A 20284-nucleotide genomic window follows, 5' to 3' on the forward strand; every position below is an offset into this window, starting at 1 on the left:
GCAAATCAAAAACACAATGAGATATCACCTCACATCCATTAGGATGGCTACTGTCAAAAAAAAAACCCAGAAAATAACAATTTTTGATACGGATGTGGAGAAATTGGAACACGCACCGTTAGTGGAAAGGTAAAATGGAATAGCCACTGTGGAAAACAGTATAGCAGTTCCTCAAAAATTCAAAATGCAATTACCATATGATCCTGCAATTCTACTTCTGGGTATGTACCCAAAAGAATTCTAAGTAGGATCTCAAAGAGATATTTGTATACCATGTTCTCATAGCATTATTCATAATAGCTAAAACGTGGAAGCAACCCAAGTGTCATTGAGAGATTAATGGATAAACAAAATGTGGTATGTACATACAATGGAATATTATTCAGCTTCAAAAAGGAAATTCTGACATATCCTACAACATTGTTGAATCTTGAAGACATTATGCTAAGTGGAATAAATCAGTCACAAAAGGACAAATACTGTATGATTCCACTATGTACCTTGAGTAATCAAAATCATAGAGACAAAAAGTAGAATGATGGTTGCCAGGGGCAGGGGTAGGGAGGGAAATGGAGAGTTCCTGTTTAATGAGTATAGAGTTTCAGTTTTGCAAGATAAAAAGATTTCTGGAGATGAATGATGGTGATGATTGAACAATATGAATGTACTTCACTGTACAGTTAGAAACGGTTAAAAAAAAAAAGACGTGGTTAAGATGGTAAATTTTATGTTATGTTATACACAATTTAAAATTTTTATCAGTTTTTAAAAAAAAGCCTTCAGGGCAGAAGTAGCTTCGGATGCTGAGTTTACTTTTCCGGGTTCTTGCTTTCTGATTTTGGCCACTCAATTTTTTGTTAGTTCTTAAATGTTTCCTATATTTCATCCAGCTTTTTAAATTGTGAAGAGGTTGATTTGAATAACCTAGCACATCATTACCAAAAGCAGAACCCCCCTCATTAATCCATTTCAAATTTTTCTATCTGTTTACTTTGTGCCTTATACTTTCTTTCCTCCCATTATCCAAAGTAACACAAATTTCCAAGGTTCTGTAAATAACTACATTTATATTTAATGTCCAATACTACTTAGTTTTATTATTAACACTTGAATTAAGATCCTAGGAAAGGACCAAGAAATTGTTGGAACTGCAAACATTATTCACTCTGGATAAGGTAATTAGACTTCTCAAATTATAGGTCATTTGAAGTTGGAAAGGACCTTTGGGAGTGATTTAGTCCAGCCCCTTCATTTACAGATAAAGAAATTAAGGTCTAGAAAAGTTAAATAGCTATTGGCAGAATTGGAAAGTAGAATTATATCCTCTTGGTTGCTAGTCCACTCTTTCCACTACTAATTTAGTAAAGGGTTATTCAGAAAAATATTATTAAATTTCATGCAATTAATTGGTACTTAGATAATACAGTATTTACATGTGGATGATGAAAAGAGGGCAACCTAAGAAATTTTTCAGACCAGAATTTACCCCAAATTGAGTAAAAGGGCCATGGACAAGTTTGAGGAATTCTTAACTAAAGGGAAAGTTATTGCAGTTTTTCTCAGAGCCATATGTTACCATGCACTACGAATTTCCAAGAGTGATGCAAAGTGAAGCCATTTCCCCCAGACGGTCTTTCTTGGTCTAGATTGCACAGGACACATTTTGAGAACTGATATTTTAGACTATCATATTTTTTTTACACAGACAGAACTTGTTTTACCTACTCAAAAATGAAAGTAAATTTATTAAAATTATTCACTTTTAAAGACAATATTTTTCTAGGGATTCTACCTAATCAGTTAGTTATCTGCTGATTGTTTTACGTGTATAAAGCTATTTTTAAAATCCAGCTTTGCCAGATCAGCAAAGGATAATCAGGTCAATATCAATAAAAGGATTCTAAAGGTAGAGCCCTCTAAAGAAAACGCTTACGATTTCTTTTGCCCAGAGAATAAATGCTACAGAGACATGGAGCCAGTTCCTTTTATCTTAGGTAAAATTTTCACTTCTATTGAAAAGTAAAAAAATATTTTTCTAGCTTGACCTGGTAACACTTGAAAAGTGGATAACACCATCCATTTGGATCTTTCAATGCCTAACTGTACTTTGAGTGTGACAGATATTTAGCCATCAGTGAAAATATCAAACCATTTTTTAATTTATTAAAGCTTATGTCAGTACTTATAGGCCTTTTCATGCTTTTTTTGTTATAAACTGGATAAAACTGCATAAATTACATTTATGCTAAGAGCTTACATGGAATTTTGAAAAGTGGAAAAGTCGTCAACTTGTGATCCAAAAACAAGAAATCCTAACTGAGCGTAAGCAAAGAATATTATAAAAAACATGATGGCAAATCCTACTATGTCGTTGATACAGCGGGACAAGGTTGATGACAGCTGAGACATTGTCTTATTAAAGCTTATGAATTTGAATATCTGAAAAAGAACAAAGTTAATTGAAATAGGAGAATATTAAAAATTATAATGATTAGAGTAAATTAATTTCAGAAGAAATCTGCTTGAAATTAAAAGAGATGCTTCATGACAGTTGGGGTGTTTGAGGATTCGCTGGCAATCATTACAAAGCCAAACTACTTTAAAATTTACTGTATAAAAAAATTACTGTATAGGTAAGAATATCCTTTTGTTTTTTCATAACTTTGTAGTTTAAGTTCCCATTTTATTATCTAATATAATAAAATATATCTAATGTTATATCTGATAAAATATAAATACCTTTATCCATGCAAAGAAGATGGTTATGGCAATTATATTGTTGTAATAAATGTGCCAGTGTGCAAGAAAATAGAAGTCTGAATATTTTTCAGTACTTTTTAACAGTTGTCCAAGCAAGAGAGAAGTTTGTATATTACAGTATGAGTTGAAGAAAACGGCCACAAAACACAACTAAATGGGAAAATAAGAAGGGTTAAATTAGAGATTACCTCTAAAGCTCCTGCAGCTGATGAATAAACACATGAAAAAGTTCATCAAAATTCAACAAAAAGGGAGGGAGAGATAAGACAGGTTTTTACTTAAATGAAAGTAAGCCTCAATTTATAGAGGTTTAAGGTAGCATAATTATCATAAAAGTAGCAAAATACTGACTGCCTGGCTATCCTAATCTATATGACTTTTTGTTTCTTTGAGTCATAAAACACAAATGTATAAAATGATTATATAATTCTGACTAGACTGTAAGGGTTTCTGCTCCATATAACTACATGATACCTAAGAGTTTAATATTTTTCACTATGTAACACTCCAAGAAAAAATTTTTTACAGCTCCAAAAAAATAAACCCCTTTAGATCTTCTTAACAACTCTTTTAGAAGAGGATTTTAGAACCAGATTATTTTAGGTATCAGAGTTTTCTAACTGTCATGAAAATTTTCCTTTGATTTCTCTTCCCTAAAATACTCAGTTAAACATTTAATGCTGTACCCTATGTTAAGCATTATTGTGGTTACCAGAGAGGTAGATGGCACACTTTCTGACTCTGAGAAACTTTCAATTTGGTTTTGAGAAACAAATATATATAGATACTGGATTGGCTATAACTAAGGGCTAATAAGAGTGAAAGATCAGGTTGTATAAGCCAGAATATTTGTTCATTGTTCCTAAAACCAAGCTCTTACGATTTGTTCCACCCTACCCACACCTCTATGTTTATTTTAGTATTTTCCAGTGATGAGAACTGGCAGTCTTTGGAGTTTCTTCAAGGATTATTTCCTCAATCCTGGTGGCATCCTCTGTGCCTACAAGCTATGCTCTGGCTGCTCAAACCTTATCCCCCCTTCTGTATTCTGCCTAGGCTTGTCTTTTGCCTATTTAAAAATCCAGTGTAAAGAGGAAAGCAGATTTAGGCAACATACATGAGTACATTTTAAAGGACCTTGTCCCAAAAGAATCATTATTTTCAACATGAGGCCCTGAGAGGAATACATTTTTTTGAGTGGGAGTAGGGAGACCTACTGTGCCCCCTAAATCATAATATGTATGGAATCACTTATTCCTCTAGATTTATGCTAGTCCTGCCAAGGACCAAATCAGAGAGAAAAAAATAGATTTCTCCCTTTTGAAGGCACACCATTAGTATGTACTATGACAGTTCATTTTATTATTGATACTTAAAGCTTTTAAAATAAGTCCTGGATGAGGGAGGTGCTTTTTAAACCTCTCTCACTGGTGGGTTCAGATGTGATTCCCTTCAACCATATCTGTGAATATATACTTACCACCAAAAGTAGTAATTCTAGCCAGTTCCAACTACTTTTGAAATAGGCAGATTTAAATTCTTTTATTTTTAGGACTTCTTGTGTTGTGAAGACAATAAGAAAAATACAAAATGTGATTTCACAGGAAGCAATAAAATAATCATAGTAGCTAACATATCTAAGGAGCTTCACAGAGTAAAACTGCCATGAAGTAAGTATTCCTCCAGTTGCAGGGAATTCTGCCACCAATCTGTAAAATGAGGTTTGTGAAAGTCACTGCATTTCAAGGATTTATATTTCAGTACCTAACGCGATTGATATTTCTAGTCAGTGATGTTGTGTACTTTAATCACTTATTTTGTACAAAATATGTGTTCTCAGGGTTATGGGCTCAATTCATTACTATTTTTTTAAACATCTTTACTGGAGTGTAATTGCTTTACAATGTTGTGTTAGTTTCTGCTGTATAACAAAGTGAATCAGCTATACATATACATATATCCCCAATTCCCCTCCTTCTGGCGTCTCCCTTCCACCCTCCCTAAACCACCCCTCTAGGTGGTCACAAAGCACCGCTTTGAACTCCCTGTGCGATGCAGCTGCTTCCCACTAGCTATTTTACATTTGGCAGTGTATATATGTCCATGCCACTCTCTCACTTCGTCCCAGCTTACCCTTCCCCCTCCCTGTGTCCTCAAGTCCATTCTCTACGTCTGCGTCCTTATTCTTGTCCTGCCCCTAGGTTCTTCAGAACAATTTTTTTTTTTTTTAGATTCCATATATATGTGTTAGCATACGGAATTTGTTTTTCTCTTTTTGACTTACTTCACTCTGTATGACAGATTCTAGGTCCATCTACCTCAATTGAATTGAATAATTCAATTTTGTTTCTTTTTATGGCTGAGTAATATTCCATTGTATATATGTGCCACATCTTTTTTTTTTTTTTCGGTATGTGGGCCTCTCACCGTTGTGGCCTCTCCTATTGTGGAGCACAAGCTCCGGACGCGCAGGCTCAGCGGCCATGGCTCACGGGCCTAGCCACTCTGCGGCATGTGGGATCTTCTCGGACCGGGGCACGAACCTGTGTTCCCTGCATTGGCAGGCGGACTCTCAACCACTGTGCTACCAGGGAAGCCCTGTGCCACATCTTCTTTATCCACTCATCTGTCAATGGACACTTAGGTTGCTTCCATGTCCTGGCTATTTTAAATAGAGCTGCAATGAACATTGTGGTACATGACTCTTTGTATTATGGTCTTCTCAGGGTATATGCCCAAGAGTGGAATTGCTGGGTCATATGGTAGTTCTATTTTTAGTTTTTTAATGAACTTCCATACTGTTCTCCATAGTGTCTGTATCAATTTACATTCCCATCAACAGTGCAAGAGGGTTCCCCTTTCTCCACACCCTCTCCAGCATTTATTGTTTGTAGATTTTTGATGATGGCCATTCTGACTGGTGTGAGGTGATACCTCATTTAGTTTTGATTTGCATTTCTCTAATGATTAGTGATGTTGAGCATCATTTCACGTGTTTGTTGGCAGTCTGTGTATCTTCTTTGGAGAAATGTCTATTTAGGTCTTCTGCCCATTTTTGGATTGGGTTTTTGTTTTTTTTGATATCGAGCAGCATGAGCTGCTTGTATATTTTGGAGATTAATCCTTTGTCAGTTGCTTCATTTGCAAATATTTTCTCCCATTCTGAGGGTTCTCTTTTCGTCTTATGTTTTCCTTTGCTGTGCAAAAGCTTTTAAGTTTCACTAGGTCCCATTTGTTTATTTTTGTTTTTATTTTCATTTCTCTAGGAGGTGGGTCAAAAAGGATCATGCTGTGATTTATGTCATAGAGTGTTCTGCCTATGTTTTCCTCTAAGAGTTTTACAGTGTCTGGCTTTACATTTAGGTCTTTAATCCATTTTGAGTTTATTTTTGTGTATCGTGTTAGGGAGTGTTCTAATTTCATTGTTTTACATGTAGATGTCCAGTTTTCCCAGCACCACTATTGAAGAGGCTGTCTATTCTCCATTGTATATTCTTTGCTTCTTTATCAAAAATAAGGTGACCATATGTGCGTGGGTTTATTTCTGTGCTTTCTATACTGTTGCATTGATCTATATTTCTGTTTTTGTGCCAGTACATATTATCTTGATTACTGTAGCTTTGTAGTATAGTCTGAAGTCCAGGAGCCTGATTCCTCCAGCTCCGTTTTTCTTTCTCAAGATTGCTTTGGCTATTCGGGGTCTTTTGTGTTTCCATACAAATTGTGAAATTTTTTGTTCTAGTTCTGTGAAAATGCCATTGGTAGTTTGATAGGGATTGCATTGAGTCTGTAGATTGCTTTGGGTAGTATAGTCATTTTCACAGTGTTGATTCTTCCAATCCAAGAACATGGTATGTCTCTCCGTCTATTTGTGTCATCTTTAATTTCTTTCATCAGTGTCTTATAGTTTTCTGCATACAGGTCTTTTGTCTCCTTAGGTAGGTTTATTCCTGGTATTTTATTCTTTTTGTTGCAATGGTAAATGGGAGTGTTTCCTTAATTTCTCTTTCAGATTTTTCATCATTAATGTATAGAAATGCAAGAGATTTCTGTGCATTAATTTTGTATCCTGCTACTTTACAAAATTCATTGATTAGCTCTAGTAGTTTTCTAGTACCATCTTTAGGATTCTCTGTGTATAGTATCATGTCATCTACAAACAGTGACATCTTTACTTCTTCTTTTCTGTTTTGGGTTCCTTTTATTTCTTTTTTTTCTCTGAGTGCTATCGCTAAAACTTCCAAAACTATGTTGAATAATAGTGGTGAGAGTGGACAACCTTGTCTTCTTCCTGATCTTAGAGGAAATGGTTTCAGTTTTTCACCATTGAGGATGATGTTGGCTGTGGGTTTGTCATATATGGCCTTTATTATGTTGAGGAAAGTTCCCTCTATGCCTACTTTCTGGAGGGTTTTTATCATAAATGGGTGTTGATTTTGTTGAAAGCTTTTTCTGCATCTATTGAGATTATCATATGGTTTTTCTCCTTCAATTTGTTAATATGGTTTATCACATTGATTGATTTGCATATATTGCAGAATCCTTGCATTCCTGGGATAAACCGCACTTGATCATCGTGTATGTATGATCCTTTAATGTGCTGTTGGATTCTGTTTGCTATTATTTTGTTGAGGATTTTTGCATCTATGTTCATCAGTGATATTGGCCTGTAGTTTTCTTTCTTTGTGACATCTTTGTCTGGTTTTGGTATTAGAGTGATGGTGGCATCGTAGAATGAGTTTGGGAGGCTTCCTCTCTCTGCTATATTTTGGAAGAGTGTGAGAAAGATAGGTGTTAGCTCTTCTCTATGTGTTTGATAGAATTCGCCTGTAGATCATTCTGGTCCTGTGCTTTTGTTTGTTGGAAGATTTTTAATCACAGTCTCAATTTCAGTGCTTGTGAATGGTCTGTTTATATTTCCTGTTTCTTCCTGGTTCAGTCTTGGAGGTTGTGCTTTTCTAAGAATTTGTCCATTTCTTCCAGGTTGTCCATTTTATTGGCATATAGTTGCTTGTAGTAATCTCTCATGATCCTTTGTATTTCCGCAGTGTCAGTTGCTACTTCTTCTTTTTCATTTCTAATTCTATTGATTTGAGTCTTCTCCCTTTTTTTCTTGATGAGTGTGGCTAATGGTTTATCAATTTTGTTTATCTTCTCAAAGAACCAACTTTTAGTTTCATTGATCTTTGCTATTGTTTCCTTCATCTCTTTTTCATTTATTTCTGATCTGATCTTTATGATTTCTTTCCTCTGCTAACTTTGGGGTTTTTTTTTTTTTTGTTCTTCTTTCTCTAATTGCTTTAGGTGTAAGGTTAGGTTGTTTATTTGAGATGTTTCTTGTTTCTGGGTTGTAGGTTTTTCCCTTTCATCACTTTAAATATGTCTTGCCACTCCCTTCTGGCTTGCAGAGTTTCTGCTGAAAGATCAGCTGTGAACCTTATGGGGATTCCCTAGTATGTTATTTTTCCCTTGCTGCTTTTAATAGTTTTTGTTTGTATTTAATTTTTGATAGTTTGATTAATATGTGTCTTGGCGTGTTTCTCCTTGGATTTATCCTGTATGGGACTCTCTCCACTTCCTGGACCTGATTGACAATTTCCTTTCCCATATTAGGAAAGTTTTCAACTATAATCTCTTCAAATATTTTCTCAGTTCCTTCTTTTTCTCTTCTTCTTCTGGGGCCCCTATAATTTGAATGTTGTTGCATTTAATTTTGTCCCAGAGGTCTTTGAGACTGTCCTCAATTCTTTTCATCCTTTTTTCTTTATTCTGCTCTGCAGTAGTTATTTCCACTATTTTATCTTCCAGGTCGCTTATCCATTCTGCCTCATTCTGCTATTCATTCCTTCTGGAGAATTTTAAATTTCATTTATTGTATTGTTCATCATTGTTTGTCTGCTCTTTAGTTCTTCTAGTTCCTTGTTAAACATTTCTTGTATGTTCTCCATTCTATTTCCAAGATTTTGGATCATCTTTTGTATCATTACTCTGAATTCTTTTAAAGGTAGACTGCCTATTTCTTCTTCCTTTGTTTGGTCTGGTGGGTTTTTGCCTTGCTCCTTCATATGCTGTGTGTTTCTCCTTCTTCTCATTTTGCTTAACTTATTGTGTTTGGGGTCTCCTTTTCGCAGGCTGCAAGTTCGTAGTTCCCGTTGTTTTTGGTGTCTGCTCCCAGTGGCTAAGGTTATTTCAGTGTGTTGTATAGGCTTCCTGGTAGAGGGGACTGGTGTCTGTGTTCTGATGTATGAGGCTAGATCTTGTCTTTCTGGTGGGCAGGTCCACGTCTGGTGGTGTGTTTTGGGGTGTCTGTGACCTTATTATGATTTTAGGCAGCCTCTCTGCTAATGGGTGGGGTTGTGTTCCTGTCTTGCTAGTTGTTTGGCACAGGGTGTCCAGTGCTATAGCTTGCTGGTCGTTGAGTGGAGCTGGGTCTTAGCATTGAGATGGAGATCTCTGGGAGGGCTCTTGCCGTTTGATATTATGTGGAGCCAGGAGGTCTCTGGTGGACCAATGTCCTGAACTCGGCTCTTCCACCCCAGAGCACCATGACCCTCTCAGCCACACACATGTTCTTTTTTTTTTTTTTTTTTTTTTGTGGTATGTGGGCCTCTCACTGTTGTGGCCTCTCCCGTTGCAGAGCACAGGCTCCGGACGCGCAGACTCATCAGCCATGTTTCACGGGCCTAGCCGCTCCGCGGCATGTGGGATCTTCCCAGACCGGGGCACGAACCCGTGTCCCCTGCATCGGCAGGTGGACTCTCAACCACTGCACCAGGTGGACTCTCAACCACTGCGCCACCAGGGAAGCCCCATATGTTCTTTTAAGAGCACTCTTAAGTAACATCCTGATTGCGTGCGGTACAACTTTACTTTCGAACTGAGAGTTGAGGTGGATGGGATTTTTGCCTTCCCCAGATGGTTGAAGGTTATGATTTTTGTTTTTGGAAACCCCACCACCTCCTTATTTATATTATTATTTTTGCAAGAAAAGTATAAAGGGAGTTGGAGTGGAGGCGAGATTTGTGATCATGAAAGCCTTGGACACCGTCCTCTCCGTCTTCTGCCTCTCTGTCTCTCTGATTAGTTCCTATCCAGCAGCAGATTGAAGCAGGAGATGATTCTTCTCAAGGTTTGTTCAGCAGCTTCACTTCTAGGTGAAGGCTTCATGAACCAAGTGACGTCAACAAACGAGGCTTCTCTCTCTCTCCTCTCTCTAACAATGAAAGTTGCTCTAATGGAATTCTGTTCTGCCAAAGGAAAATATTGCAAATCTACTTCTAGTCTTCACCCTTTCAAATTCATCTACCATGCTCTTTGGAAGTGCAAACTAGTCCATGTGAAAATATCACATGGAGTTCCTCAGCACCCATCAGCATCAACCACTCAACTTGTGAGTGGATGAGCCTTCAGATGATCACAGACCCAGTCTTCAAGTCTCCCAGCTGAGACCTCAGACACACAAAACTAGTTTCAACCTAGGTGCCAAAGAGCCCTAGCCCCCCAACTCCTGCCTGCGCCTCTGGGAGCCAGTGCCCTTGGCGTGACGTCACTTTCTCCATTACTTCTTTTTTAATGCTCCACTTTTTTTGGTACTCTGAAAATTCCCAGTGGTCAAAGACCAATGTAAATGAGAAAGAAAGATGTGATTTTTAGCTAGACATTCATTTTACTCTGTGTTTTGATTGCTCATTCATAACTGGGATACTAATTTATCCCTACAGGAGAACAAGATGATGTTCAAGAACATGCTATACTGTTAGTTACTGTTATTAGTCAGGACTCCCCCCCCAAAATACATAATTTTTTTAATATTTCAGAGGAGGGAAATACACTCTCCCCCTTTAGCTTATCAGAGATACTTCTTGCTTCTAAATGTCAAGATAACATATTTTACTAAAGCAAATGTTTTCTGTTTAACTTTAGGCACTGGTGTTGGATACAAAGATCTATATGCAAATAGAAATATGAAAATTAATTCCAATACTAAATATAAAAAGATTTTGAGGCAGTTCACTGTATTTCTAGTGTTCTCCACAACTGCAGATAATTAAGAATTGACAGTAATTTAAGGAACCAGCATCTCTATCACAATGCCATGACGTAATTATTCCTACCTAAAGATATTAGCAAATCTTATTGGTACTGGAATAAGGTGTGGCCCCAAAAGCCAAAAACCACCAAAACCAAGAACAAAACAACCAGTTAACAAATAGAAAACAGGAATTTGTTTTTACACCTTGCGTATAGTATGTGTGCAATGTTGGGTAAGTGAGTGAAGTGAAAGAAACTCAGTATTTTGATCTGAAGTGTAGACTAGTAAACAAAAAGCAAAAAATGATGAGTATTCAGTTTAGTTTGCCAGATATGTGTACAAAGGGAAAATAAGTGGATAAAGTCTTAGTGTAAGCAATATGCTCCCATACAACTACTGATTAGATATACTACCAGTTAAAAGTTTCAAAATCTGCTAAAGTTTCTAAGAAATAACATTTTAAAAGGTAACATAGATGGGACTTCCCTTGTGGTCCAGTGGGTAAGACTCTGTGCTCCCAGTGCAGGGGGCCTGGGTTCGATCCCTGGTGGGGGAACTAGATCCCACAAGCATGCTGCAACTAAGGAGTCTGCATGCCACAACTAAGACCCAGCAGAGACAAATAAATAAATAAATATGCAAAAAAATTAAAGGTAACATAGAATAAGCACAAAACCTAGAGACAGAAAATATGGACTTAATCTAGTATTACAAGGAGTTCTTCATATGACTTTAAGCCAATTACCCCACTGTTTCTATTCTTATTTAGGACATAGAAGTGATTTGTATTCTTCACTTTATCCCTAACCAGGACTATCGGGAAGGGTGGAAATGTTGGTAAGAAGCTGATTCCCTGAAAGAAAATACTATAACATAAAAGGTAAAATGTCCATTGGCTGCTGATGGTAATTCATTTGTTTTCATTTTTACAAATTTTAAAGGCCATGATTATGTTTCACCATCACTGTTGCACAGGGGAAAAATTCCCCTATCAGAGTAAATGCCAATTCCATATTCCAGAGTAAAAATGTAAGACTCATGAGAAAAAAGTGGCTCACTGAGACTTAGTGGACACTATTGTTTGCCTGTCTAGCATTCATTATCCCATTCCTCCTTTCTAACAGAACCCTAATTGTATCAGGCATTCACTCATTCTCAGACCTCTTTGCAGAAGCCAATTCAATCCCCAGGCAGATTCAATCACAGTAATCCTATTTGCTTTGACAGTGTTTGATTCTAGAACCCAGGCCTAAGCCAAATAGCATGGTCCAGGTTAGGCAGATTACCTAAGGTAATCAGACCTACAGAAATAATTTTTTCTCTTTGGTTGGTTCTCTGTCCTCCTCCTTGTGAGAGGGGATGTCTGTCATCTTTTTCTTGGGTCCAACAGGTTAGCCCAGGCATGTCCTTCTCATGCAATAGCAGAAGTGCAAGAGGGCACGTTTTAATTTACAAACCCTTTTCAAGCTTCTGCTTGTATCATATCTGCTGACATTCCATTGACCAAAGAAAGTCACCTGGTTGAACCCAGAATCAAGTTCTGGGGCAGTGCACCCTGCCCTGGGTGACAGGTCACTGCAAATTTACATGGCAAAGATGTGAAGAATTGGGGCTATTTTTGCAAATCACCATTGGCTGTAATCATTTCTGGGATGCTGGCTACTGTTATATATTGTTTGAATTTTAAATTGTTCATTCTTGAGACAAAAATGAGTAACTTAATAAAGAAGCTTATTCTGAAAGGAAATGAACAGATTTGAATGATCTGATTTAAAGGAAGAAATCATTAGGACTAAATGTTAGATATGTCCAACTGCAGAATGGCAATAAATAAGACTACATATTCTTAAGCAATATAAAACTAACCTATTCTATGTAATTCTCCATGTTTCGGAACATATCCTGAAACAATGAATATGATGTTGCTCTTTCTTCTTTATCATTATTGGAAGAATTACATTATATTTATTTTGGAGCTTATGATTTTAATCTCAGTACAAACATGCACAAACTGGAAACCTTAATGAGGGCTCTGGGTGCCTTTTAAATTCAGTATACTAATAAGAGGTTTTGAGTAACTCACCTGATGACGCAAAACAGATTTACATTAGCATTGTATAATGAAAAATCAATAAAAATAACTCTAGTGCTTCTTGTGATCCAGCTGTTCATTCGAAGATTAATGAACTTGTTTAGGGTTTCAGATTTTGATTTTGATAAAGTGAAAATATATCCCCCATTTCGGTAAACACCAGTAAATCCCCAATGCCAAGGGGAGTTGATAATAGGAGCAGAGTACTTCCATCTGTTAGATATAAAAAGAATAATGGAGAGATGAGAAAGCCTGACGGAGAAGTATCTAAGAATTTAAGTTAACCTTTGGTTGAAAGTAGTAGTTAAAAAAAAAGTACTAAGTTCATAAGTATTATAGTAATTTTGAAGTAAGATGGTGAGTTAAGGATTAAGCTAAAAGGATTAAGATTGAATATGTTTTCATTGTTTAGTGCTTATTGTGGGCAACACACTGGACTACATACTATGAGAAAAAAATTTTTTTAATCCATCTGTTGCCTCAGGGAACTTGAAATCTAGAATATAATGACGGATTTTTTCTTTAACATGTTGTCTCTGTTATCTGACGAGATCTTTAGTCTTTGAGTAGGACAAAGATATCCAGGGTTTTGATTCAGAAATATCTGTCTCAGTATGGGGAAAAAGATGCTTCACAGTCTGTGTTTTAACGATCATATACCATTTATAAATGCCCAATAAATAAAAACTTTGTTACAATGTCTATATTGTTATATAGGTATCTTATTTTAATGAAAGAACACAAAGGAAAATCTGTATAACTAAATTTTGTTTCCATTCTTTCTACTTTTAACTTAGTTATGCAATATCAAAAAGTAAAGCTTTGATTCTTCATTTTAGTCCCTATTCAGTCTCCTAAAACAGATCTGAACAATTATCCAAAGATCCTCTGCTTAAACTTGTTTTTCTGTTAGTAACACCATGTTAGTTTTCAGCAGAGAAAAGTGACAACACTAAGATAAAATACTCATTTTTAATGAAAATTCCATAGTTGTATGTTTGAGCATTTTCCATATGATTGTTAAATTGAAACAAGAACATTTATTACACCAACCCTCTCCTACTTCCAATTTTTTATACTGGTTTTAATTAATGAATGTTACATTTTAGAAAGAAAAACAAGCACAAATTGATTCTTATTTTGTTTGTCAGGAAATGACACATTAAAATTCTAAATCCATAATGTTAATTTTGGTATTTAAATTATTTGTAGTTGTTATGAAAATTTGGAATATTAGAATACCTAACAGATTAGTCTTGAGATCAAATTTAAATGTGTAATTAATAGTTGACTTATCTTGTAATTTTTCATTGAAAGGGAAATAGTGTGTAGTACTGTTATAATAGTATAATATTTAAGAGAATGTGTCACCATACTTATGAATTTATTAGGTTTATAAGAATTATACAAGCACTTTGTTGCCCTCAAGAACACCCAAAACTCATAGAAAGAAAAAATAAGTCAACAAAACCCACAAAGCAATGATCAATCCTAGGGGTAGAGAGGTAGTTGTTCAAGAAAGGAAATGTAATCACTGTTCATATTTATAAAATAAACATCGGCTAATGATTAACAAAAATTACAGTATAACTACAGGCTAAGAGGAACAGGAAGTGTGTATGTGGAGGGAGTGGCATAAGAGGGATATATGACAGACACTTTCCATGACAGAGACAATAGATATATAAAACTATAAAATCAAGAAATAGTATAAGCATATTATTCAGAAATAGGAAGTATATACAAGAAGAAACAACTAAAAGTGGCTGCTTCTGGAGTGGGAATTATGAGTAGGAAAGGGTGGACTTTGTAAATATTTCATCACTGATAAATATCAAATTTTAAAAAAGATATATTTTTTGCCTCTATGATTTTCATATGACCCTAAAAGCAATGATACCAGCAGCTTCTGTGTTAAGCGGGGGTAGTGTCAGTGGCTTTGGGCTTTTACATTTTCAATATAAAGTGTAGACATGAGTCTACACTAGCAGTAGCCTCAGCCACTTTGGAGAACAAAGGCCATAAGATCTTTGGCGGGTATCATCAGATGCAGTGTCTGTAAAACATAACTGCCCCTTTTCAACATTGGCGACAATAGAAGATATCACTGAAGTAAGCCAGAGTGAGAAAGCAACAGAGTACACCAAAGACACTCCCTAGGGATCCCAAGAAGCATTTGGAATGTGTTTGAGGGCATCTTGCCAGAGCCAGAAAAGCTGATTGAGTTTTGTAAAAGCAAAAATGGGCGCTTTGCCCTGTGTCCAATATGACTTAGCACTTCATTTACCACAGTTGGAAAAAAAACACTTCACATCCTTTGGTAAACAAAAAAAATAACAGGTTATGGACTTCCCTGGTGGCGCAGTGGTTGAGAATCTGCCTGCCGATGCAGGGGACACAGGTTCGTGCCCCGGTCCGGGAAGATCCCACATGCCGCGGAGCGGCTGGGCCCGTGAGCCATGGCCACTGAGCCTGTGCGTCCTGAGCCTGTGCTCCGCAACGGGAGAGGCCACAACAGTGAGAGGCCCACGTACCGCAAAAAAAAAAAAAAAACAAAAAAACCAGGTTTACTCTTCCTTTTCTAAACACTGCATCTCGGAGTCTTCTTTTGATACTATTACTGAAACAGTCTCCTTACCTGCCAGGCCCCTGTTGGTATTATTTGGAAAATAAATATGTTTTCACAATTGTTTGAAGATACAATGGTAACTGCTAGAAAAAGTTACATGTAATTTTATACTACTTACTCAGTATCATATTTAAGGCCAAAATCAGACAGATCTTCATTTTCAGAAGTGTATTTGTCATAACATTCATTCATCAAGGACTGAAAGGATGAATGGACCTTGCACGTGTTGTTGCGGACTTTTAGTTGACGGACTCTGGGGACTCCTAAAAGTATGTTCTCATAGTAGATGCGACTGCTGTTCTTTAAGTCATACAAACTCTTGTTATTGTACCATGAGTCCCAGTACAGGCCTTCCAAAAGGGGTCCTTCCATAAACTTCATATAGAAAAATAAATGTTATGGGAAAAATATTTCATGTCAAGTGTATAACAGAATCTACATTCATAATGTTATCCATAAGAATATAAAAATCAGTGATTTTAGCCAAGCTACCATTAATAATGGTAATGGTAAATGATGATGTTGATGATGATAACGAAAATGGTTAACATTTCTTGAGTACTTACTATGTACTGCTCTAAGCACTTTACGGGTATTAACTCATTTAGTCCCATAACCCTTCTTCTCCGAGAGGTATACTGAAAACTCTCCCCCAATACATGAATATCAGGACTGGTCATAGCCACAATTCATGGCTTCACCTCGAAGTTATCTGTGTCCCCCCTTTCCTCTCCAACTCTGGTGGTGGTGACTGCTTCTTCTGTCTCTGTCACTATGTGCTCCTTCTAAGAGATCCTAAGCCTAGGGTTCATTTTTTTTCTTTCCTGCCTTTGTCTTATTTGCCATTGGCCACATACATACCTCAAGACAGCACAGTAAAAAAGAAGCAGTTGGGCTCCACTTCTTGTCTCAGGGAAAATTTCCTATCATTCTTTCATATTTCACTTGGCCTAAGCCAATGACTTCTAATCATTTGCCTTATCTCACACTTCTCTCACTCTCAGGAAATGACATTGTCTCCTTGATAAGTTTCAAATTCCTAGCATGGCATTCATGATTAGACCTCTGTTCAATTCATAGTTTGGTCTTTTCCACCTCATCTCCTATATTCCTATAATGCCAAAACATAGTTCCACATGATGCATTACTTATAGTACATATCGTTTTTTCTTCCTAGGATGGTCTTCTGTTACTCATCATTTAAAACTCAACTGAATTGTGATCACCTCTGGAAAGCCTTCCCTACCTCTTCCTTGTATGTCCCAATGTTTGTGACATAGGATACCTGAAACTGCTGTTCCCTTAATTGTTCTTTCCTCATAATGTGAACATCTTGCTAAGTTAAGTGTAACAAAAAAAACAAGTCTATTCTAATGCTAAAGGAATGATACTCTTATGCAATTAAAAACACTATAAAATTATATTTTGTAAATGTACTCTTTATTATATACTGTACATTACTGTAACACACACACAAGAGTATAGGCCTGTATACCAAAATCACATATATTTTAATTTATGGGCAATTTAAGGAATTTTTTTTTTTTTTTTTTTTTGCGGTATGCGACCTCTCACTGTTGTAGCCTTTCCTGTTGTGGCGCACAGGCTCCAGACGCGCAGGCTCAGCGGCCATGGCTCACGGGCCTAGCTGCTCCATGGCATGTGGGACCTTCCCGGACTGGGGCACGAACCTGTGTCCCCTACATCGGCAGGCGTATTCTCAACCACTGAGCCACCAGGGAAGCCCAATTTAAGGAATTTTTAACGGTAATTTTCACTGTATACAATTTTAGACTGACTTTGGATCCTAACTCCCACATAAGAAATCTATTTCCCAAATGCAACGATAATGTTAAAAAAACAAATAATCACTTTTTCAAAGTTACAAGAACTCTATCACACTGAGAACACAGGTTCTCAATAAACACTTAGTGGTTGATTGATTCTAATAGTTTAAAGAAATGACATTTTTATTCATTCCTTCAATAAATATGTATCAAGTGCCTACTATGTGTGCCAAGGGCTTGTTTATGCAATGCCTAAAGCTACTTCATCCACAGTCACATGACATCTTACCTTCCAAAAGTCAGTTATGCTGCGAATAGACTTAAAGTTGATTCTTTCTTCACCATGCACAGACGTGTCCAAAAATAGAGATGACATAACTTTGTTTAAGTAATACATATGTGGGTTTACCATCCCAAAAGTCACTAAGGAGAAGAATTTTTTGTTTAAAAATTTACATTTAAAAACACAATTTTTATCAGGATTAAAAATGTACTTGTAATTTGTTCTCAATTTTGTTTTGAAAATTCAATTTTATTTTTCTAATTATAAGAGCAATAATAAAAAAACCTAAAATAGAAATATACAAAACAGGAAGAAGTTTCCTGTAATCCCACTGCTAGAATTAGGTTTGGCATATATTCTTCAGATTTTTCTAAATGCATAGACACTTACAGAGAAAATAACTTTATTTTTATAAAACTGAGATCACATTATACATACTATTCTGCAAGATGGGTTTTTTTTCCAATATTGAGAGTAGGCAACATAATATAGTGAGTAGTTTAGGCTATGAACTTTAAAATCAAACAGATAATGGTTTGAGTCCCACCATAGGGATAATATCTCCTACCTCATAGTTTTGTTATGAGAAGTAAGTGAGATAATTCATGTGGAACATTTAAAACTATGTTTTGGCACATGATAAGATTGAGAAGAACATTAACTAGTATTCTTTCTCACTCTTCCTAGGGGTGGGTGGGTGCGTTTTAGAGCAGGGTATATACTAAATATGTCTTTTTTTTTTTTGCTAGAAGGCCTTTATTTTTAGAAATAATATATCTTCAACATCATTCCATGGCACACATAAGCCTATGCCATTCTTTAACATTGCATAGTATTTCACTGTATATACCGAAAATTAAACAAATCCTGTTGGAGATTTGTTTCCAATTTTTCCTAATTATGAAAAGGTGTTTTTTAAAAAAAATCCCTGAATAATGGGATTATGAGTAATCTTTAAATATTTTTCCACTCCCCAAATGGTTTGTAATAAGCAGTTAAAAAGCAATCTAAAATATCTTAATTTATAAGGTTGGTTAAAGCTGTCTTTTTAATCCAGATCTGACTCAAGCTCACCCCTACAATACCAATTAATTAGTTAAGCGATATATAATTGCCACTATGTATGCTGTACCAACATAAGTCCAGTCAGTGAGCTTGCATCTACTATATGTTGGGTGCTGTAAAGACAAAATGCTCTTTAATACTGATTAAGTCAATGATATTGACCCACAGATAGGAGGAATGTAGGTTGAGATGTTTTCCTGGTTCTCCCTAAAGATCTGCATTGATTCATATCTTCTGTGACTCAGAACTAGCATATTTTACTATTAACTCTGCAACAGGCCAGGGAAAAGAACAAAGCAGACATCAAGACTAACTTCTTAGGCCTCATTTGTAGTTTGACCTATGAAACTAGAGCAAAGCTAATGTATCTGTATCGCTCTAAAAGAAATCAAGAATTGGCAACTCAAGGGAATAATTATATTCAAGACAGAACTGCCAACAGAAAGGAATAATTAATTAAATCAGTGTTGACTATGAAAGCTTTTTATTACTTCTGTGACCTAAAGTTGTGCCCCTTAAGAATTGGAAATAATGTCAACCTAAATGAATTTAAGATGTTTAAAATGTGTCACTATTTTTTGAGGGGTTTCAGTAGTCTGAAAGCGTATGGTTTTATAAAATCCATATGTTTTGTTTTTCATCTGCACATAACTTCTTAGTTCAAACAGCGTCTTCATCTACATCTGTGTACTTACATATACATAAGTTTATTAAAAAAATAAGGTAGAGTAAGACCTCCTGAAGTGTGGTTCTCATTTCTACTTCCTTTCTGTAATGCAGCTTATGTTTTGGAGTTCCTGTGAGATATAAAACAAAAATTTTCCTTAATTTATAATATATATAACTAATAGGGATGGAAAAACACAGGCGCTTTTAGCTGTTTACACTGTGTGAAGGAAAGCTCCAATGGCTTCTGGTTATGTTTTTACTCTCACTTTTATGAAGAAGGACTAATTACTAACATTTTCCCATGGTGATAGTGGGCAATCATTTTATGACCGTATATAATGAATTTTATAACCCGGATGTTTCCTCACCAGTCTTGTTTTAAAATGAAAAAGCAAAATACAAAGCAAACAAAACCCCCTCCTCTGCCCCTAATCGTTTTCTCCTCCTGTTAACTCTGCTTCTTGGGATGGCTGGCTCCTGCTGGAGGGGGTAAAAGGACTTAGCCTGGGGTTCTGCCAAGGCCACTACTCCCTAGATCAACAAAGGCTTTCTAAGGCCGGCCTAGAGAAGGCTACTATACAGCATGTGGCAGCGCCCAGCTCCAGCTTCCGGCAAGGGGCGAGATGTTCCCTCAGGGCTTCACTTTTCCTGTCTGTGAAATGGGTCCACAGTTCCTCTCCGCTTCTCAAGGGGAGTCTGCGACGGCTAACCGTTCTGGAGGTCATCTCTCACGTGAATACACGTGGGGCTACAGACTTCCTTGCAGGATATTTGCAATAGCCCATTCTGCTCTGCCCCACCCACTCCCTAGAGGAACCCCTCACCGCCTAGGTGCCACCGGGACGCCTCAGCCATGGCAAACTTGGACGACAACGCCCGTTCCGCCGGCGGTGCCTGCGCGATACTCACACGGTGCGCGCCTAGCTCATGCGCCTGCGCGAGCCCCAGGCTCCACGATGGGAACAAG

General features: G+C 36.7%; 1 protein-coding gene across 6 annotated transcripts in view; it reads right to left on the reverse strand.

Moving 5' to 3' along the window:
* The window catches only part of PKD2L2 (polycystin 2 like 2, transient receptor potential cation channel), a 39064-nt gene extending 18852 nt beyond the window's left edge, over positions 1-20212 (reverse strand). For 2 of the 6 annotated variants that reach the window (XM_027096699.1, XM_027096690.1), the window contains exons 1-8: positions 20142-20172; positions 19344-19445; positions 17590-17723; positions 15632-15888; positions 12876-13097; positions 4241-4469; positions 2740-2910; positions 2258-2439 (exon numbers count right to left, since the gene is read on the reverse strand). In XM_027096699.1, the coding sequence (XP_026952500.1) occupies positions 2258-2439; positions 2740-2910; positions 4241-4469; positions 12876-13097; positions 15632-15888; positions 17590-17723; positions 19344-19445; positions 20142-20172 (1328 nt within the window). Of the gene's footprint in view, positions 1-2257; positions 2440-2739; positions 2911-4240; positions 4470-12875; positions 13098-15631; positions 15889-17589; positions 17724-19343; positions 19446-20141 lie in introns of all 6 variants that reach the window. The other 4 variants (XM_027096692.1, XM_027096706.1, XM_027096709.1 and 1 more) reach the window with 4 other exon arrangements.
* Between the last annotated feature and the right edge of the window lie 72 nt (positions 20213-20284).

This window comes from Aethalodelphis obliquidens, unplaced genomic scaffold (assembly GCF_003676395.1).
Source record: "Aethalodelphis obliquidens isolate GAN/ISIS:26980383/991018 unplaced genomic scaffold, ASM367639v1 scaffold4, whole genome shotgun sequence".
In the NCBI taxonomy this organism is placed as follows: domain Eukaryota; kingdom Metazoa; phylum Chordata; class Mammalia; order Artiodactyla; family Delphinidae; genus Aethalodelphis; species Aethalodelphis obliquidens.